General features: G+C 40.1%; 1 protein-coding gene across 2 annotated transcripts in view; it reads right to left on the bottom strand.

Moving 5' to 3' along the window:
- SLCO5A1 (solute carrier organic anion transporter family member 5A1) overlaps positions 1 to 23,547 on the bottom strand; it is a 148,026-nt gene that overhangs the window by 76,020 nt on the left and 48,459 nt on the right. For both annotated transcript variants that reach the window (XM_043483662.1, XM_043483661.1), the window contains exon 3: positions 6,718 to 6,850. In XM_043483662.1, the coding sequence (XP_043339597.1) occupies positions 6,718 to 6,850 (133 nt within the window). The remainder of the gene's footprint in view (positions 1 to 6,717; positions 6,851 to 23,547) is intronic.

Below are 23,547 nucleotides of genomic sequence, written 5' to 3' on the forward strand. Positions count from 1 at the left end.
TGGAAAGTTCTGAAGGAGATGGGAATACCAGACCACATGACCTGCCTCTTGAGAAACCTGTATGCAGGTCAGGAAGCAACAGTTAGAACTGGACATGGAACAACACATGGTTCCAAATAGGAAAAAGAGTACATCAAGGCTGTATATTGTCACCCTGCTTATTTACCTTGTATGCAGAGTAAATCATGAGAAACACTGGGCTGGATGAAGCACAAGCTGGAATCAACATTGCCGGGAGAAATATCAATAATCTCAGATATGCAGATGACAGCCTTATGGCAGAAAGTGAAGAGGAACTGAAGAGCCTCTTGATGAACGTGAAAGAGGAGAGTAAAAAAGTTGGCTTAAAGCTCAACATTCAGAAAACGAAGATCATGGCGTCCAGTCCCATCACTTCATGGCAGATAGATGGGCAAACAGTGGAAACAGTGGCTGATTTTAATTTGCATGCAAAATCTGCAAAATCACTGCAGATGATGATTGCAGCCATGAAATTAAAAGATGCTTACTCCTTGAAAGGAAAGTTATGACCAACCTAGATAGCATATTAAAAAGCAGAGACATTACTTTGCCAACAAAGGTCCGTCTAGTCAAGGCTATGTTTTTTCCAGTAGTCATGTATGGATGTGAGAGTTGGACTATAAAGAAAGGTGAGCGCTGAAGAATTGATGCTTTTGAACTGTGGTGTTGGAGAAGACTCTTGAGAGTCCCTTGGACTGCAAGGAGATCCAACCAGTCTATCCTAAAGGAGATCAGTCCTGGGTGTTCATTGGAAGGACTGATGTTGAAGCTGAAACTCCAGTACTTTGGCCACCTCATGCAAAGAGTTGACTCATTAGAAAAGACCCTGATGCTGGGAAAGATTGAAGGCGGGAGGAGAAGGGGATGACAGAGGATGAGATGGTTGGATGGCATCACCGATTCGATGGACATGGGTTTGGGTGGACTCTGGGAGTTGGTGATGGACAGGGAGGCCTGGCATGCTGCGGTTCATGGGGTCACAAAGAGTCAGACATAAATGAGCGACTGAACTGAACTGATAAGACACTTTTTTTAAGAAAAAAAAAAAACAAATACCTGGTGTGAAATGTTTTTCAAATTGCTGATGGCATTCAAATATTTTTCTGCAAGCACTTAAGAATGTATTAACCCTTCTTAGCCGGGCTTCCCAAAACTTAACCAAGAATGAGTAGGGATAAAGGCATTTACACCTGGGGCCTTCCCTGGAGATCCAGTGGTTAAGACTGTGTGCTCCCAGTTCAATCCCTGCTCAGGGATAAGATCCCACATGGCACTGGACTCATCATGTGGCCAGAAAAAAAAGAGAGAGAGAGAGAGAGAGATACACTCTATCTTCGCATTCAAGAACTTACAACTTATTTGTAAAGAGCTAAAGATATGAGAAACAATTCCTAACAACCCCCCACAATGCAAGAATGTACATAATTGTTAGATCGTGTGGTATAGAAGGGCTTCCCTGGCGGCTCAGACAGTAAAGAATCCGCCTGCAATGCAGGAGACCCAGATTCGATCCCTGTGCTGGGAAGATCTTGAATGCTATAAAAATTCAGAAGGGAAATCAATGTGTCAGAAAGCTTCCTAGAAGTGGAACTTGAGCTTCCATAGAATCGAGATTCTGTCTTTAAACTCATCTGAAGTTGCCATGCTGCCGAGACGAGGAAGCAAACACAGAATAGACCTCAAATTCTAGCCCTGTTTAGAGCATGTGTTAAGACTTGGTGCTTCTGGCCCGCATAATTCCCCAAGGGCAATTTTTCAGTCTCCTTTCAATCTTCTCTTAACAAAGAGAGGTCCCTGGTCTTGCCTAATAGGGTCACAAATTGTCCAACTAGGATTCCTCAACTTCAAACTCTGTCCTCAAAACTTCTAAGTTCATAAACACTCATATTCTGGCCTCTGTATCAACACGTTCCATCAGTTGTTATCAGAATGCAAATAGCATTTTAAGCCTTCATGTGGAATACAACCCAGTCAGCATATAGATCACTGCAAAGCAAAAATTCATTTGTAAAAAGTAAATGTTTCAGGACTTTTCTGGTGGTGCAGTGGTTAAGACTCTGCGCTTCCACTACAGGGGTCACGAGTTCCATCCCCGGTCAGGGAACTAAGATGCCGCATGCTACTAGGTACAGTCAAAAAAAATAATTAAAATTTTTTCTAATTACTTAGAAAAGCAAGTGTTTCTATTAAAATGCTGTTATCAGCTACTAAAGGTCATAGCTTAGCTGAGAGAATCATTCTTAGACCCAGTCATTAAAAATCCAGTGTGCTATTTTCAAAGATACTTAACGTTGTATCCAATTAAGATATTAAAACAATCAGAAAAGGATTTCATTTTGAGGAGCCTTCTCAAAGCAGGCTTCCAGCAATCTCAATGAGTCAGAATATAATCATGAACCCAGGGCCTAACACAGGTTAGGTACTCAAAACATTTCCTAAATAAATAACCTAAATAAATAAACCGACTGAATGAGGGTCGGTTTTTTTAAGAGAGTCATGTCTATCTGCAGGGAACATAGCTATGAAAATACCTGGCCCTTTTGTACTTGGCTGCATACAAGGTCTATCCTAACCCAGCCCTGACTTTAACTTCCTTGAATTTCTTTCTGCAAACTCTGCATTCAAGTTCCCTGAACTCCTTAGCTCCCTGGACCTCCCACACTCTGTCCAGAAGAGGCCAGGCAGCGGAGTGTAGGGGGCCGTTCTTGAGCTATAGCTTCAGGAAGACCCAGGTTTTTATCCAGTCTTCACCACTCACTAGCCCTAAGATTCTGGAGAAATTAGTTTGCTTCTCTGAATAGGCTTTCTCACCTGAAAGGAAGGAAATAATAACTTTGGGGGGAATCATCAAAATTAAGAAGACAAAGTATGCTCCTGCTCAGTCACATCCTACTTTCTGTAACCCCATGGACTGTAACCTGCCAGGCTCCTCTGTCCATGGGATTCTCCAGTCAAGAATACTGGAGTGAAAAAAGAAAAAAGAATACTGGAGTGGATAGCCATTTCCTTCTCCAGGGGATCTTCCCAACCCAGGGATCAAACCTGTGTCTCTTGCATCTCCTACATTGGTAGGCGGATTCTTGACCACTGAGCCCCACAGCCTGCCAAACAACAATGATTTCATGGTAGCTGGTATTGTTTTTTTATTTACATCTGTACTTAGGGCCCCACCTCCAGCCAAAGCCACTGACTTAAAATTATATGCAAATATTATAGATACTCAAAGGACTCCGAATGGAGAGTAAATAACAGAAGAAGGGGAAGAATTGCAGTAAATGAACAAAAATAATAAAAAAGGTTTAGCGACATTTCTAAGCAGAGCAAACTGGTCTCCAGTAACATCGAAATGAACATATGATAGTTGGTGCCAAAGAGGACTTTGAGAAAAGCTGGGTAAGGTAAGGAAGTATGCATTATATAGTAGAAAAAGATGCATCAGTAAGAGCTAGAATTGAAAAGCCAGGACCCCTTTCATGAGCCAATACCCAGAGATTCTTCATGAAGGGAGCACAGTTAAGTACATTGACTAAAATCTCCACTCTGGACTGTTTCTTATCCAGCTCTCACTGACTCTCAGACTTTAGGCAAGATGTTCAAATTGCCAACCATCAATTTCCTCATCTGCAAAATGGGCATACACTTAGTGATGACACGTGGTTGTTTATAATGCTTCAGTGAAAATGTCAGTAAAGGTTTTAATGTAATGTTTGACACATAGTGAGCACCCAATTAATATTAGCATTATTCACTTACTCCTTCCTTCTCTCTTCCAGTATATGTTTACCGAAAAACCTATCATTATTATTGCGCTGTTGTTTAGTTGCTAAGTCGCGTCCGACTCTTTCACCACCCCATGAACTGTAGCCCTCCAGGCTCGTCTGTCCATGGGATTTCCCGGGCAAGAATACTGGAGTGGGTTGCCATTTCCTTCTTCAGGGGATCTTCCCAACCCAGGGATCGAATCTGTGTCTCTTGTGTCTCCTGCATTGGCAGACAGGTCCTTTACCAGAGTCGCCTGGGAAGCCATCATCATTGGGCATCATAAAAACTAATGTTGTATCACATAACTCTGTCTCTGTTCAAGGTTAGAAGTCTGTTAAAAACGGGGCTACTCAACAGACAAAATTCATTTTTAAAGAAAACATTTCTATATGGACAACTTTTAACATTTGTAGAACTAATATTGAGCCATTAAAATGAATAAAACTACTTGAGCACAGATTAAAGTCAAAAGACTGAATAATAGCTAGCACACATTATGTAGGGAGAACTACTTAGAGCTCCACATACACAGACTCATTTATTCCTCACAACAACTGCATGAAGTAGGTACTGCAACTATTTCCATTTGGAGGATTAAAAAAAAAAAAGCCTTGGGGCTCAGAGGAGTTAAGTAACTTCCCTAAGGTCACACAGTTATTAGGTGGCAGACCGGGATTTAAATCCAAGAGTCTACACTTAGTTGCTTCACTTTGCTACCAACTGGGTTGATACATATTGGAAAACTTAGCAAAAACAGCATAAAGCACTTATAATCTTAAAACACCTGCTTCCTTGCCTTCTCTCTGCCCCTGATCTGGCCCTCCTTGTCTTTTTCTCTCCCTCCATTTTGCCATGCTCTTCTCATGACATCTATACAGAACACAGATTATACATGGGATGGTCGCAGATACATTTTAATAACCTAATTTTCTGAGAATTTTTTTAAAAATTTCTTCTTCTGAAAAAATAATTTCTTCCTCTGAATTATTTCAGAACTACAAAGAAAATAGTAACTGAGATCAAAAATTTTACTGTTGACCAAGAACATAAAATTCCTGTGTTATTCCCCTCCTGCTGACAAGGGAACTCCCTTTTGTACGATTTGAAAATTCTACCAGGACAGACTCATCTATTATAGATCTTAACACTTCCACCTTCAAAGACTATTTACTTATGAAAATAACAAGTGTTCTATAATTTAATTAATATTTATTAACCACTTAGAAAATAGTGTTAAACATTATTCCCACATAGCTCAAGTTATGAAGTTATTATCGTAAGAATTTCATTATAAAATGAAACACAGAGAGAACACAAGTAGTCTAAGAAACTCTTTAGGAAGTAATTACCCAACACTAGTTTCTAATAATGAAATTCTCTATTCTAAAATGAAAATATCTTATCAATGTATACCCAGTACCAAGCCATGTTAAATAAATCTGGGATGCCAATACTCTGAGTGCTTGCAATTGTGAAGAAATATCATGTTCAAGTTCAGAACTGGGAAGAATTCAAATGCAGCCCTTGGATATATATGAATAAGTAACCTATCATCCAAAGTTGGGGTTCTCTTTCTAAACTCTAAACTTAGGAACTTCTCTGGTGGGCCAGGGTTTAAGACTCCCTGTGTCCACTACAGGAGGCAGGAGTTCAATCTCTACTTGTCGAGTGGCCAAAAAGAAAAAAGAAAAAAATATATTCTTGAACTGGATAAAAATGAAAACACAGCATACCAACTTTAAAAAAAATATATGAAAATAAAATCCAAAGCTTACGTATTTAGCAAGACAATTAAAGGCTATCAAGTGACCGAAAGGGAGGGGGAGGTGTAAATGCACGGCCGATTCACTGTGCTGCACGGTAGAGACCAACACAACACTGCAAAGCCACTCTGTGCCAATAAAAGTAATTTAAACAAAAAAGGCGTGCAAGCGAGAGAGTAATTAATCTTCAGCACATCCAGGGAAATGAACTATTCCTTAGGGAAAAGACTCACTAAGAGTGGAACCATGGAAACAGAGTTAGAGTTCGGGGCAGTGGATGAGGACGAAGCAAAAGACAAATACAATAAGTGGGGAGAAGATATCTTCTAAAAGGCCCAGAAAAGACGATGCAAGTTCTAATTCAAGTACACAGGGAGGTCCCAACACAGCCACATTCCCCTTTTCCTTCCCTCTGCTAGGAAGAAAACAGCCATCTTCATCCTAAAGAATGTGGATTGAGCTGTTGATCCCAACTCCTCTGTGTTGGTTTCCTATTGCTGTGATAACAAATCCCCACACACTGCGTGGCTTAAGACAACACAAATGCATCATCTGAGAGCTCTCCGAGTCAGGATTGAACCGCGTCTCTTAAGGCTCCTGCATTGGCAGGTGGGTTCTTCACCACTAGTACCACCTGGGAAGCTGTAACCCCTGGAGGGCAGAAGTGTCAATAAAAGATGGGCATGGCTGCATTCCTTCTGGAGGTTCTACTGAGGAACCTACTTCCTTGATCTTCCGAACTTCTGCAATCAACCTGTATTCCTTGGCTTGTGGTCCTCTGCTCACTGTCAAAGCATATCACTCCAACCTCTGCTTCAATCATCACAACTCCTTCTCTCACTCTGACCCTCCTGCCTCTCTCCTTCCCTTTTAAAGACCCTTGTGATTATACTGGGCCCACTTGGATCATCCCAGATAATCTCCCCATCTAAAGTTCCTAAACTTCCATCAGCAAAAGTCCCCTTTGCCATGTAAAGGTAAATTCATAAATCTGGGAATTAGGACAAAGATATCTTTGGAGATTATTATCCTGCTTACCACCACCTTCTAGGTGACACTGAGCTATTTTTCATCTTCCCGTTGGGGAAATTCTTATTTTAACTACAAGGGGACTATGACTCTAACTATCATAATACCAAGTGAAATGAAAGGTGCAGTAAACAATTCTTACCAGTTTCCAATGAAACGAGGATCATCCTGGTTAAGGTGAACAGGATTTCTGGGATCAACATAAAAACCAATAAGAAGTCCACCTAGTAAATATCCCACTGCAGGACCGAGTGCTCCCATGACATACATGATGGCTGGGAAGACAGAAAGGGAAATGTGAAATATAACCTCGTGCTATTTCTTTCAGCGGTTGTCCAATTTCAGTCATACCATGTTTATGTCACAGTTAAATCCAGTTAACAATTTCCCAAAACAGAGAACTTTAGAGCATCTATGTTGACATTTGGGCTTTAAACTATGTCCTTTATTTAACTGTTGCCTGTCGTCCTCTTAGTACATCAGAACTTCTTTGGTTGCTTCTGAAAATACAGACCTGGGCTAGTTATTGAGGTAGTTTACTGGAAAACCAAGACAGGCTATCAAAGTAGTCTCAAGAAAACAGGGAAACAAGGAATGTCACTGATCCCAGCTAGAATATTCTAACGGGCTGAGGGAACTGAAAACCAATTTTGCCATGAAATTGGATTCAGTTGAACTGGTAAAGCTGCTTAATCAAGCACCCTCAAACCACTAATGTTTTCAAGTCACCACTTTAGAATCAAAGAACACCTCACAATGCATTTGGTTTATTGTTAATTGAGGAATCTTACCTAAAGGTTAATAAATCTCCTTAAATGCATGAGTGAGAAGGTCAGAAAGCACTAACCCACAGTTGAATTAGAAAAAATTTCAAAGCACATCTAAAGGGGGAGAGGAGGTTACTGTCAGTAGATCAGAAACGTCATTCTGTCCAAAAACATGTGGTCACCAAAACGGGCTAATAGCAAAATAATAATAACGAAAACAAATACATTGTCAAGGCTTTATATTGTTTCCACTGCTGTTATTGAAATTTATAAAAAATAATATATTGCTGCAGACTTTCCTGGCAGTCGAGTGGTTAAGACTCCCAATGCAGGTGGTATGAGTTTGATCCCTGGTTGGAGAACTGAGATTTCACATGCCTCTCCCTGCAGCCAATACAACAATACATAAACGTTCAAAAATAAATAAATAATATGTTGCCAGTTTAAAAATTTTGAGATAGAATATGAAATTCCTTGAAAGTCACAGAAGAATCTAGCCACACTCCAAACATGTGTTTACCCTGTTGAAACTCAGTTATTTGGGGACAAATCAATAAACACCTTTAAGATACTCCTGTGTACAAGGCATGATCACAAACTCAGGTGACACATGCTTCTCCTTTCTGTTGCTATCATGCATTTTCACCAAAGAATAAATAAGTGATTTGTCATAGCCTTTAAATAGTCCCTATTTACCAGAAAGCAAATTTGAACTAATCAAAATCCTGACTTTATCAGCTGCACCTAAATAAGCATTGAATAATCTTATACTTCCTGTCACTCATAACTACAGATGGTAATTTAACACCTGCTCACACTTTTCTCACCATTTCAAAAGAGAAAAGCACAGTGTTTATGTATCTTACGGCATCATCTGCTTGTAACAATAAGACATTAGGCTCTTAGACTTCTCCATCTGTGTTTGGAAATGGAGAATGGAGGCACAGAGGAAGGTAATTGGCATTCTTTTGGAAGTATGCTTTTCATAAAATAAAATTAGAATTTTGATAAATATCTTGTTAACCTCTCTGTTTATAGCCTAAAACAGAACTGAAGAATAGCAAGTACTTTTTCTGATTCAGGTATTCCCATAAGCATATGAAGATAAAATTTATGTTTACACCTCCAGGCAAATCAGCGCCATTTACAACTCAAAACTGTAATGAGGACAAAATGTGACATGAATCATCTCCCCGAAATAGTTCTTCTGCCATGAAAGAGACTGTCTTACAAACACAGACGGGGGGAAAGAGTATTTCCGCCACACTGTTGATGCCTGGGGCACTTGCATGCAGTATCTTGAAGTGCCAAGAAGCCATGTGCAGACTCTATGCTGGCATGACCATTCGATCAGCAGTGAATGGAAAATCAATTAAATAATGTTCACCAAGAAACCCTAATTCTTTACGAAATATAGGTCAAGATTTTTAAAATTCACCTACAGAATCAGAAAAATCCACTTTTATTATATAGCCAACAATGTAAGTCCAATGGAATCACTCTCATTAACAGAAATACACATCAGTACTAAGTGTAAATAGATAACTAATTTGAATCTACTGTATAGCACAGGGAATTCTCCTCAGTGCTCTGTGGTGACCCAGATGGGAAGGAAACCCAAAAATGAGGGGGTATATGTACCGTATAACTGATTCACTTTGTGTACAGTGGAAACTAACAACACTGTAAAGCAACTGTACTCCAAAATTTTTAAAGAAAATAAAGCACTATTGAATTTAAAAAATGGAGATCCTTCAAAGAACTCTTATAATGCATTCAAATTATGATCTATTTCATTAAATTGCAATGTGCATATACTTTATATAAAAATTTGTATACGATGAAACATGTCATTATTTTATAAATTGAAAAAAGACTGAAAAAAACTCAGAATTACATATATATACTCCACATAAAACTATATGACTATATTCTGCTTTACTATTGATACATATCATAAAATAACTATATGGTATACATAGATGTATCTTTTTATATATTTATAAATATATATCACTAAAAGTATATATGTACATATAACTTACTGACATGATCCCATTTAGTAAATAAATCACTCTAGTCATTCAGTAAGAGGTATGAAGCACATAACCCCGGGATGTGCTCAGTCAGTTGTGTTTGACTCTTTACAGGCCCATGGACCATACCCCACCAGGCTCCTCTGTCCAGGTGGATTCTTTACCACTAGCACCACCTGGGAAGCCCCACCCCCAGTGTACTTTTCAGTAAAATACTGTGTACGTGGCCCATTAGTCTCCGTCTCACAGCTGGAATCTATATTAGTAAATCCTGCTGGTTCTACCATCAAATCAGTTCTAACATGCAGCTCCCTACCTCCACCCTGGTCCAAGCCGCCATCATCACTTACCTGGAAAATTGCTTCAGATACCAGACAACTAGGGACAGACAGCGCCCACACCCCAGAGCCCTCTGAAATTATTCAGACTAGTCAATCCTACACCTGCTTACCTTGCCTAACTCATTCTTCTATGGGGAAACCAAAATCAAGGCTCTAGCTCACAATCCCTCCCTCTCTGTACCTGTAACTGACCCTGGTGCTTCCTCATGCGGTTCCTATGGCATCATGTACACACCTTCTTTCTTTAAATGTTTATTTACTTGGCTGCGCTGAGTCTTAGCTGTGACATTCAGGATCTTTGATCTTCATTGCAGCACAATGAATCTTTAGTTGAAGCATTCAAACTCTTTGTTCCAGCATGCAAAATCTAGTTCCCCAACTAGGGATGGAACTCAGGACCTTTGCCTTGGGAAAGCAGAGTCTTAGCCACTGGACCACTAGAGAAGTCCCATGTGCACCCCTTCTTGGTAACTGTGAGTAGAAAACTATCTTCTCAAAGGTAATTGTCTCCTAATCTATTGGCCTCACTAAACCTCAAATTTTCCATTAAAACACTGTATTTTAGAACAATATGATGGCTAAAGAATGACTATGTCCCTTGCTCCCTATTCTATGCCTCTGGCTTCTCCTTGGTCTGGATCAGCTTCCTCCCTTTCTTACCAACACGTAGAGTTTCTCCATCAGTTGTTCACTGGTCACGGACTTAGATACTGAGCCACCTGAAGTCATGATACTGTTCCTCTCTTCTCATACCATCTCTTCACTGCTCATCTACCAGTTCTGTCCTCACCTGACCCCTAACCTGTCTCCTATAGTTTGGATATTATTTCTCTCCTGACTCTGTCTTCATCTCATATTGCCCAGTTGTGCATTGATGTCTTTCAGCAACGCCCCCTCAGACTTGATCTGTCCCCAGAATCTCTGCTCACCTGGTGCTGGCTGCATGGTCACTCCCTAGTCCTTTTTTCCAGAACATGATATTTATTGCTTGACTTCCCTGGTGGGTCAGACTGTAAAGAATCCACCTGCAATGCAGAAGACCCAGGTTTGATCCCTGGAGGAAGGAATGGCTACCCATTCCAGTATTCCTGCCTGGAGAATTCCATGAGCAGAGGAGCCTGGAGGGCTACAGTCCATGGGGTCACAGGGAATGGGGCATAACTGAGCGACTAACACTCAACTGTAGCTCTCTGGCCCCCATGTGCTTACACTCCCTATCTATCAAAGCTCCTTCCCTCTGACCTCTGGAAGCCCCAGAAATGTCTGTCCTTGGATGTCACATCAACGATTACCTAGTGCTGCCACTGGAACAGGTGTGTATTACTGCTACGCCTCACTTCTTTATCTTTCCAACTAGGTTGGATGCTCCTCGAGGGAGTCAGCAAGAACTATGCATTTCTAAAATTTCTCCAAGACCTAAAACACAAAATAATTCACACAGGAAGCACTGAAGTCAGTCCAGTGGTGGGAACATGATCCTGGAGTTAAACTGCCTCAGGTTAGACCTCTACTTTCCCCCTGCTTCTGTGCAAGAGCAAAAGTTATTTATTTATCCTCCACTTTCCTCAGGGGGGGCAGAAAAAGATGTTAAATAAGATTATGCACATAAAGTGCACAGCATATAATGAAAGTGAAAGTCGTTCAGTCATGTATGACTCTTTGCAACCCCGTGGACTAGTTCATGGAATTACCTAGTCCAGAATTAACTAGTCCATTCTTTACCAGCTGAGCCACAAGGGAAGCCCAGGGCATATAATAAACACTGAAGAAATATTACATTGTATTTTTTGTGTGCTGAAAGGTGACCTATTCATTCTCTAATAAATATTAATTTTGTATATATCAAACATACATTTTTTAACAGAAGGCATACTTAACAACCTTATAGTAACTTTAAAAAAAAGGACCTTTTCTGGAATCACTATCCCTTGTTGGACAGATGGCAGTGGGAAGAGGGAATATCTAGACCTCTCTTTCCTCACAGAAGGGCAGCAAAGAAGAACTTCTGAAGCTGAGCACACGTCTGTGCTGTGTTGTGCTTCGTTGCTCAGTCAGGTCCGACTCTTTGCAACCCCATGAACTATAGCCCGCCAGGTTCCTCTGTCCAGGGGGATTCTCCAGGTAAGAATACTTGAGTGGGTTGCCATGCTCTCCTCCAGGGGATCTTCCCAACCCAGGGATCGAACTCAGGTCTCCCGCATTGCAGGCAGATTCTTTACTATCTGAGCCACGAGGGAAGCCCAAGAATACTGGAGTGGGTGGCCTATCCCTTCTCCAGGGGATCTTCCCAGCCCAGGAATCAAACCAGAGTCTTGCATTGCAGGAGGATTCTTTACCAGCTGAGCTCCCAGGGAAGCGCCAAGCACACATCTCTGTTGTTCTTCAATAACTCTTAGGGTTTTTCTAATGATTCAGAATATAGCATGGATTCACTGCAGAGAAAGCCCTCAAGAGCACAAAAAATTATTGTTTTTTAAAATCTTCCACAATTGCTACCATCCACATAATGGTGTCAATTGTGTTATATTAGTCATAGCTGTAGAAACTTTTTAAGTAGCTGCAGTTATACAGGACCTATTGTTCCATAATGTTTTTCACATAATACCTCAGATATTTCCTATGTCAATAAATATTTCTCAAGAATGTTTGTTACAGCTAAATGGTGTGTCACCACGTGGCCGTGACATACTTCACTTAATAATCCCTTCCCAGGACTTCTCTCTGGCGGTCCAGTGGCTAGGACTCCACACTCCAAACGCCCAGGTTCAATCCTGGGTCAGGGAACTAGACCCCTCAGGCCGCAACTAAGAGTCTGCATACTGCAAATAACAATTCTGCATTAAAATAAATGAAGATCCTACATGCCACAGAAAAATAAATACATGTTTTTTAATTCTAAAAACAACAATAACAACAAATAATCCCTTCCTGATGTCAGTGTTTCCCTATCACAAGAGTTTGACTGGGGTTATAGCTCTAAGATCATAAGAACAATTTGGAACTTTGTTACTGCATATGTTGCACAAAACCAGACAGTCATAGCCTGAGGATTATAACCCCAACCCACAAACCAAACTGAGCCATGTACTTTTGGGGACTTAAGATGTCACACCTGATGGGAAAGAGCCACCCCCCTTCAGTGGAAGGGACTAGCTTTCACCTTGACCTTGGACATCACAGCACGTTTGGCCAGGACCACTCCTGGGGAATTCCATGGACAGAGGAGCCCAGCAGGCTACAGTCCCTGGGGTTGCAAGAGTCTGACAATACTTAGCGGCTAAACCACCACCACCACCACTCTTGGGGAAGGCTGATCAGCAATAACTTAAGGACTGTCACCTCGCCTGCTTTCGGCCATCTTTCCTTCACTTATCTGTTCACCAGTTTTGTTATCTTCAGATCCTCCATTTTGATCTCCTTAAATTACTTTTTACCCTATTCTGTCATCGCTTATGCTTTTTATGTAAAAGTCCATTAACTTCTATTTTTAATCCCATTTATCTTCACATTTTTAATGCTTCTCCTGTAGACTTAACCTTTATTATAATCTAGTATCTCTTTCACATCATTAACTCTTTTACTTTTTGATCTTTATTTTTTAATGCATTTTATCTTTAAAATATTTTTCATCAGGGTTTTAATTTTTAATTAACTTTAAAGTTTTTTTTAAAAAATTATTTACTACTTTTTATTTCTTACATCTTAAGAAAGTTTTCTTACTATTGTAGTTTATTTATAGGAGGCAATGGCTCCCCTCCTAGAACAGGTCCTATATCCACATTCTTTAGGCAGTTAGGGGAAGGTCAAATGTTCTTCCTGAGTCTTTTGGGCCTTGATTATTTTCAGCTCAAAACAATCCACAGGCCAAAGAGATGTTTGAAGTGGTAAGTTTTGCTCCCCTACACCCTAAATCCCAAGAAAATACTCTAGAACTCCTCACCATGAGCCTCACTGGACGTGGAAAACCAAGAGGCCCAGTCAAAACCCTACAAGCTGCTGGAAACCGATGCTGATAAGGGTTTAGGTTACATGTAAAATTTAGGCTCAGTCTCAGGACCTGGGATTGCACCCAGAATGCTCCCACACAGAGCATTTTGCACACCTGCCTAAGGTCCTCCAATAACCACCAAACTCATTTGGGACATAATAACAGGAGGTTGCCCTCTTGAATATGTTTGGAGGCACAGTTACTACTAAAAAATGAAATATTTCCTGCCATAACAATATAAACAAGGATGTCACAGTCATCAGTGATTCCAGCCCTCCAATGTGAGCTGGAACACCTGATGAGAAGAGCCAACTCACTGGAAAAGACTCTGATGCTGGGAAATATTGAGGGCAGGAGAAGAGGGTGACAGAGGATGAGATGGAAGATTGCATCATCAACTCAAAGAACATGAGTTTGAATAAACTCTGAGAGATAGTGAAGGACAAGGAAGCCTGGCATGTCACAGTTCATGGGGTCGCAAAGAGTAGGACATGACTTAGCAACTGAACAACACAGGGCACTTGGGGAAGGAGAATACCTGTGATCCTACAGCCATCAGGCTGCAGCCATTCCCAACGGTGAGCCCCAAGGAAGCTCAGAATGTGAGAAACAAAGGATACCAACCTTGTAGCTGAGATGCATATGAAAGGAATGATTTCAGTGAGTCCAGACTCTTGCATCTTCCCATACACAGAAAAGCGCTAAATTCCTTAACTTGGGATATCTGGTTTTCTTTAATTCACAAAGATACTTGTGACGTTCAGACTACCTGCCCTTTGTTGCAAATTTCTATATAACCTGTTTCCTTCCCCTCCGACCCCTGTCCCCCAGCCTCCGCGAAGCAGTTATCTCAGGGTCTCTTGAGATACTATCTCCCAGGCTTGGAGTCCTAAAAATTTCCACAGAATAAAATATAACTCTCAACTTTTAGGTTTGGAATATTTTTTAACATCAACACTTACTTCATACAACAAGAGGACATGAAAATCAAGCCACACTAGACTGCCAAACGGCAGCAGTGACACCAACTGAAATTCAACTTGCAGTTTCTTGAAAATTAGCCAAGGAACTTTGTAGCATCAGAGCATCAGGTCAAAGGAAAATATCCCCTCACTCATGCTTCCACTCACAAGCACAGACAGGTAAGAAACTTTTGATCTCGGTTATTTTGAGCAGTGATTTCTTTTTCTTTTAAGTGATTCAGTTATTTTGACACAGGCCTGAGAGCAAAAGAACAGCTGCCACAGCCGTCAAGGGAGAGTCTATCACTTTGCTAAGACATCCAGAGAACATCTTAGGTCACAGATGAGAAGATGAGGGAAAGGGCTTTAAGTAGATCCTGAGTATTTTTCCCTCACGATCATAGTGAGCTGTAGCTAGTTGAAATTCACTGTCTTCTTTTAGAAATATTTTTGAAAGTACTGGGTTGGCCAAAAGGTTCATTTGGGTTTTTCCATACCATCAGAAAGTAACCATTTACGGCAGAATCAAAAAATACTTAGAAATAAATTCAATAAAATATGTGCAACACCTGTACGTTGAAAATTTAAAAACAATGCTAAAATTAAATAAGACCTAAACAGAACTGATAAGTAACCTTTAAGGCCCTCCCAGGACAGACACCCCTCCCCACCACCACCATGCCCTCTGATGACCTCTTTGTTTTGTTTTTTTTTTTAAAGCCATAGTCTCCCAGGCCTCTAAAGTCTCGCTCAAGAATTAAATGGATGTGAACTTGTAATGACAAAAATAGCAGTTGGGCCAGGAAAACTGTTGTTTTACAGATGCTAATACTCCCACCAAATGGAAGAAGTTAACTACTTGATGACTGTGAGCACTGTGAGCACTCAGCCCCCAGACCTACTGGGGGCTACCATCAACTACAGATTATGCTCAAGTCGATCACATATCCTGCCATATCCCTCCCTCACATTTCCTTTAAAAATGCTTCCCTGGGGCTTTCCTGGTGGTCCAGTGGCTAAGAATCCACCCCGCAACACAAGGGGCACCAGTTCAATCCCCTGTCTGGGACGATCCCACATGCCATGCAGCAACGGAGCCCAGGCATCACAACTACCGAGCGCATGTGCTACAACTACCGAGGCCCAAAGCACACGAGAGCCTGCGCTCCGCAAGGGCAGCCACCGCCACGAGAGGCCCGCAGGCCACGAGAGAGCAGCCGCGGCTTGCCGCAACTAGAGAAAGCCCATGTGCAGCAACAAAGGCCCATTTCATTGGTAAAGTCCATCTTTCCAGAATTGGCAATTTCTCAAAGATTCAATTTCTAAGAACACAAACCCCAAGGAATATTTCAGTTGAACTGTGAAAACAGAATACCTATCTTCCAGACACTACACTAGGCACTTTCCATCTTCCATCCACTCAACACTAACAACTTTGTGGGGGGCGGAAATGATATTCATTCCCAATTTACAGATGAGGCAGCTGAGTCCTCAAGCAGTTAAGATCAGCAATTAACAAGTGCTAGAGTCAAAATGAAATAAGTGCTAGAGTCAAAATGAGAACTTGGCTCCATCTGAAACTAAAGCCTATCTTCTCTCCGTTTATGGATACATCTCCAAAATACAAAAAAAAGCAACAAGAGTTTAATTATAAGAAGTATATAGGAGAATTCCCTGGTGGCCCACTGGTTAGGACTCTGCGCTTTCACTACCAAGGGTGTCGGTTCAATCCCTGCTCAGGGAACTAATATCCTACAAGCTGCACTGTGCAGCCAAAAAAAAAGGAGAATATAATTTCCTACTATTGAACAAATTAATCCCACTAGAGCTGAAAATCTCAAAATATTTTTGGAACTGTTAGTAGCAGGAGTTTTAGAAGCCGTCTAAAGGAAAAAGACACTCACTATTTAGATTTCCATCTCCAGTTTCATTCCTAATTGGTTGCCATAAGGATGACAGAGAAACATACATTATCTGAAAAATACCTTCCAAATATGTGGTATGACATTTACTTGGGTAATTACAGTAAGGACTCAGAAGAGCACGCCAGCTGTTAAGAGCAGATTAAATTTACCTCCCAGGGATGGGTAGGTCACTGCCAAAAAACACCTTCCAGGTAAACAGCCATAGGTACGACACAACTCCTGTTTGCCGTCCGGGCACTCGAAGAAACATGATTCTCCCAGGAAGGATCCAAGTCTAGAGAAACGCTAAGACATAAGTGAAATCATCTCATGTACAAAGGTCCCTACCCTCATAGGCATCATCAGGGCTATCCATTGAATTTTATAGACATTCGTCTGAAATAAACTTTTTACAACACCTTTAATGTTACCACCCACCCACATCAATCCACAAGAATTGGTTCTATCACAGTAAGACTGCTTACACTAGGGCTCACTATAAAGCTTATTCTTATATTTAGAGAAAGATTTATAGTCAAAGTCTACAGTCATTGACAAGAGAACTATTACCAAAAGATAACACTGGGCATTTATTATGTGTAAGATAGTGTGCTAAACCCTTTGTAGGAATCTTCTCACTTCATCTTCACAGCAACCTTATAAATTAAATGCTATTATTGTCCTAATTTTATGTATTTTACTTTGTAACCACCTCATTAATGAAGGAATAGAATAAATTCATCCCAATTAAAAGACAATAATCCCTGACTCTTTGTTATCTAACAATAAAGAAGATAATTTATCAATAAACACTTTTACTAAGTTACTATGCCTAAGCTTTTTGTGTTTCTTCCTCATACAACACTATATAACTTACAGTAATAAATTTTCATTGGGATGTTGGTTTACAGGCTACTTTTATGAGAAAGAAATATGGGAAATGACCAATCTAACATCAGGCATTTGTGTTAAAATAAGAAGCAATGTTCAGTGCTGTTATAAGAAGACAATTATGATTCAATATTCAAGTGGTTGGTAAGACCATCAGCTTCAGCATCAGCTGTCTGTGTAGGTCTCTGTCACAGGCTGACTGTGATCTTAGAAAAGATACTTAATCTTTAGACAAGTTTCCTCATCTATAAATAGGGGATCATAACTTATCTACTGCCAAGAGTTTGTGAGGGGATAAATGAGACAATGACACAAAACTCTAAACACTTACTAAGTGTTCAGTCAATGTCAGCTGTAAAATTATCATTATTAGTACTTCTATAATTATATTCAACTTCATGGTTAACATTACAATTCTGAGCAATACAAGATTTTAAAGTATCTTCAGAGCTACCAAAGGATGATGATGTTATATTCAATATCACTTTAGTGTTAAGTGTATGTTATTATTTCCAAAGTCTTCAAGTATGGAATGGTCATATCTGGTTATCAGATCATCAGCATAGTCAATTACACCAAAACACCTTATTCCTTAATCATTAATCAATCGGTAGCTACTTGTTGAAGTTATATTGTATGAAATGTCTGGTGTTAAATATAAATGATAAAAAGAACCATGCCCCTTCCTGAAAAAAAAAAATTGTGCAGAACTCTTCTTGTCAGGAGCAAAATGCACAAGAAAAGATAACTGGCAGCATAAGACATAAGCACAATGAAGTGGTCCCAATAAAAACTAAGAGAAGACTTAAGGGGGAAAAAGTGGAAGAAAACTAGCACTTGTTAAGTGCCTCCTCCTTGATTTTTAAACACAATAATCATCCCAACAAATATCTTAAAAATAAGTTTAATTAGTTTCTGCTTTACAGAAGGAGTCTGACCTTTGAAATGCTAAGGGATATACCCAAGTCACAAAACTAGCAAGCAGCAGATTTCAGCCAGAGTGTTTGACTCCAAGGACCACATACACTGCACCAAATGGCCTCCCACATGATTTAAATGAAACCACCACTGAAATCACTCTTAACACTCAACAAACACCAAGATCAAAGCATTAAAAAAAATTTTTTTTTAATAAATATATAAATAAATAAAATTAACCCATCCTTACAGTGTTCTCCTGGCAGAAAGATATTGATTTTATACAATAGTCAAATAAGAAAAAAGAAATATCAATACAAAGTCCTAGGCTTTAAAAAGAAAATCCTGAATTATCATAGGAGCTATTATAATTTTCAGAGCAAAGCTATCTTTGAGATGTTTTCATGAATTTATTACGTTAAATTTTCCAATTTATTCACACACTTTATCAAGCTCTCAAGGACACTTCTGGAGAAGGAAATGGCAGCCCACACCAGTATTCTTGCCTGGAGACTCCTGTGGACAGAGGAGCCTGGTGGGCTACAGTCCATGGGGTCGCAAAGAGTCAGACACAACTGAGGCAACTTAGCAAGCATGCAAGAACATTTCTAGAGTAAAATCACCACTTACAGAGCATGAATTTTTAGACCTGACTGGAGATCATACAGCTATTATGTAATATTTAATAGTTCAAAATGAGAAGTTAATATACTTCTAAAAATACCAAAGAAACTAGCAGATAAAAATGTCAACGGTGATCATCAAAAATGCTTTGAGTTCTAATTCTTTCATACTCTTCTTAAGAGTTCTGCATTTTTGGAGAAGGAAATGGCAACCCACTCCAGTATTCTTGCCTGGAAAAGTCCATGGACAGAGGAGCCTGGCAGGCTGCAGTCCATGGGGTTACATGATTGAGCATGTGTGCACAAGGGTGGAAGGAGATGGGTTGGTAGCAATAAACTGGTAGAACTTTAAAAAAAAAAAAAGAGTCCTGCATTTTGTATCAGGGATGGCCTGAATAAATAACATCATTTTATATGTGGCAACCCTTTTTTATATTTCAGCCCATTCTCAATGATACAGATTTACCACTATCTTATAAACATCATGACCCATCCATTCCTCAGTTTTCAACTGCTTTCAGGATGTTTCACTAATATGTAAATATGCTGAGGAGGGGCGGGGGGTGGGGAGCAGAAACCCAGATAATTCCTAGAGCATTTTAATAAATCATAATTCTGAGATGTGCATAGTGATCTTCAGTGCTTAAATGACAACATTTAATTAATATTATACACCCAGTTTTCATAAATGTCATGCATCTTTGCAGCTCAGTTAATGAAGTTTTGGTAATGTTATTAATTGGTAAGAAACTTTAAAACAATTAATTACTGATTCTCCTCAACAAAGTAGACTCTTTTCATAATTTAGCCAATATACTCACGTGTGCACACACACACACAAACCAGAAATGGAAAAGAAATGGAGAGCTTAAGACATATATCTGGCAATATGAAACTACTCGAAAAATGATCTTGAGGACTTACTGGCTGTCCAGTAGTTAAGACTCTCCACTTTCAATACAGGGAGCATGGGTTCGATCCCTGGTCAGGGAACTAGACCCCACACACTGCACAGCGTGGCCAAACAATTTTTTTATCTTATTCATTAAAACAATTATCTTGCTTAGAAGTATCTAGATAATTGAGGGAAATGGCAATTATCTCAAATATTTGGGAGAAATACCTGAATTAATGAATACTTTAACTACTTAAATAGCTTAAAAGAAATTAAGTAAAAGGCTTGACAACCTCAACTAAACGGCTATTCAGTCCAAGAATACAGTAAATAGTTAAGGATCCATTTCTTTGACTATTCATGATTTCAAAACTAAAAGTGAAGATTCCTTTAAAATTTTGTTGTTCATTCTTAATTGGCTATGTGTTATGTCACTTTAGCCGTGTCCAACTCTTTGCAATTGTAGGGACTGTAGCCCATCAGGCTCCTCTGTCCATGGGATTTCCCAGGCAAGAATCCTGGAGTGGGTTGCCATCTCCTCTTCCAGGGTATCTTCCCAGCCCAAGGATCCAACCTCTGTCTCCTGAGTCTTCTGAATTGGCAATCAAATTCTTTACCACTGAGCCACCCAGGAAGCCCATTAAAATGTTAGTAAGTTGCATTTGCAAAGCTGCTTCCTTGGGAGAAGGCATAAAACCCTTTGGTGACCCAGAGTTGAGTGGCTCTGCACCACAGATTTGTCCTTATTTTCTCCCCATTAATGTGGCCAGATGCCCACAGCAACACCCAAAGTGTGAAATCAGAAGAGCCTTCCATCATTTTCGACTCATGGCATCCAGCACAACAACACATCAACCTCTTCTTATGAAGAACTATTGCTCTGGTTCAGTTGCTCAGTCGTGTCTGACTCTCTGCTACCCGACAGACTGCAGCATGCCAGAGATCCCTGTCCTTCACCATCTCCCAGAGTATGCTCAAACTTCATGTCCATTGAGTCGATAATGCCATCCAACCATCTCATCCTCTTATGAAAAGTAACCTTACTCTAACTTCTGATACATTTCTGATCAATCAAAATTTAGATCTATACATGCCCTAAATTGACATATCATCTTACCCCACTGGAAGGTGCAATGATTTATGTGTCAAGTTAACTGGGTTAAGGGATGCCCAGACAACTGGGGAAACTATTTCTGGGTGTGTCTGTGAGGCTGTACTTAATAGATTAGCATTTGTATCAATAGACTGAGCAGGGAACTTTTCTGGTGGTCCAGGGGATAAGACTTTGTGCTCCCAAGGCAGGGGGCCCAGGTTCCATCCCTGGTCAGGGAACTAGATCCTGCATGCCACAAAGAAGGTCCTGCATGCTGCAACCAAGACCCAGTGCAGCCAAATAAATAACTAAATAAAAACATGTAGTTAAAAAAAATTTTTAGTTAAAAATATAGACTGAGTGAAGACATTCACCTTCACCAAAGTGTGTGAGTATCATCCAATCCTATAAGGCCCTGGATTAGGACTAAAAGGCAGAGGAAAGGCAAATTCTCTCTCTTCTTGGGCTAAGATGTCCACCTTCCTTTGCCCTCAGACATCAGAGTTCTCAATTCTCAGGCCTTCAGACTTTAGGACTTACATCAGCGGCCCCTCAATTCTCAGACTTTTGGACTTGAACTGAAGGTCACCCCCAGCTTTCCTGGTTCTCTAGCTTGCAGAGAGGAGACTATGGGACTTCTTGGCCTCTATAATCACGTAAGTCAATTCTTACCTAAATCTTATATACATATGTATAGCCTATTAGTTCTATATATATCCTATATCCTATTATATATCCTATTAGTTCTGTTTCTCTAGAGAACCCTAATACAGATTTGCTTCACATAGCTAGCTTTTTCTTTATGCCATATGATTATCATGATTAAGTAGTATGCAGCCACTGACCTAAAAGAAACTATTAGCTTCATAGACATTCCTAGTCACTGGCAACTGCATCTGCTTTTGTGCAACTATAATTAATCAAGGTTGTCTGTGTTAGGTAAAAACATGAATTCAGATCCACAAGCCCTCAGCGCAAACCCCTGAGGCTGGATGTGCCTTGGAACGAAGACTTCTCCACATTTTACAAAAGTAAATGGAGAGTGATACTGGATATTATGTGACTTCCCCAGCAGAGTCTGGAATGATGCTCCAAAATCAGTCATGCTATTGTTTCTTCAACAAAATGAAAGAATATTCACAAGAAAAGTGTGATTTTAAAACTAGCACCTATCAGATCAGGTCTGGTTTTGCCATGGAGTAAGTGGCAAAACTAACTTTTAGACTTCAAAGTGTTTAACAGAATGGAAAAAATACTAGTAGAGGAGCTGTAGCAGTAGAAAATATTTGAAATCATTATGAGAACAGGTGTCAGACACCAGCTGTGCATACCTCACGACTTTTTAAATAATTTTGTTTATTTATTTTTGGCTGTGTGGGTCTTCACTGGTGTGTGGGCTTTTCTCTAGTTGTGGTGAGTGGGGGTCACACTCTAGTTGAGGGGCATGGGCTTCTCATTGAGGTGGCTTCTCGTGTTGCAGAGCACAGGCTCTAGGGCTCTCGGACTTGAGTCATTGTGGACGTGGGCTCAGTAGTTGCGGCTCTAGGGCTCTAGAGCTCTGGCTCAATAGTTGTGGTGCAGTGACTTAGCTGCCCTGTGGCATGTGGGATCATTTCAGATCAGAGATCAAACCCATATCGCTTGCATTGGTAGGCAGATTCTTTAGCACTGAGCCATCGGAGAAGCCCCCTCTAGAGTGTTTTACTCAACTAATCAAAGAACACTTCCTAAATCATGGATCAAGCCAATACTGGTATAAACCCTTTATTTGATTGGTCTTCTCCTTTTGGGGGGGGGGGGTGCGTGCCACAAGGAATGTGAGATTTTAGTTTCCCCATCAGGGATCAGAGCCTCACCCCCTCCATTAGAAGCATGGACTCTTAACCACTGGACCACCTGGGAAGTCCCAGTCTTTTCCTTTTGAATATTTCTTCTACCTCTCTTTGATTATAAGATTTCAGGATGATTAGAGATCTACATAGCAAGTCAATAGGTAGATTTAAAAGGAAAAAAAATCACAAAATTTAGAATTATTTCAGGAGATTTAGACAGCCATGGGATCAACCTCTAGTTTATTCACTAGTTCTGCTCCTTTGACCAAAATTATATGTTTGATGATCTTCCCTTTAAGGCAGCTTTGGTTCTTTTAGTAAATTTCTATACGATCATGTCATAATCCTGAATTTTGTGTTTATTCTATCATTACTAGGAAAAATTCAATTAAAAAAATAAAAGGCAGTATAAAAGCTCAAAGTGTTCATAATAAATTGGACATCAGTTTGCTGAGTGTAACATACAGAGACCAGAGCAAATCTCATTACCTGTGCTAGGTCATGGTCACCATAAGCAGCTTAAGTGATGCAGTCTTCCTCACTGTTTACTCCACATTTACCCTAGTCATTTGGATTAGTCCTCATCCAAACCCTGCCAGCTCAGCTTGAAAAATGCTGGCCTACATTTTATCTTGTGGGATTTTTTATAAACATCACACTTTCAGAGTCACAAACATTGTAATGTATGAGACTACAGTGACTGTGATAATAATCCCTTATAC

Source organism: Cervus canadensis, chromosome 12 (assembly GCF_019320065.1).
Source record: "Cervus canadensis isolate Bull #8, Minnesota chromosome 12, ASM1932006v1, whole genome shotgun sequence".
In the NCBI taxonomy this organism is placed as follows: domain Eukaryota; kingdom Metazoa; phylum Chordata; class Mammalia; order Artiodactyla; family Cervidae; genus Cervus; species Cervus canadensis.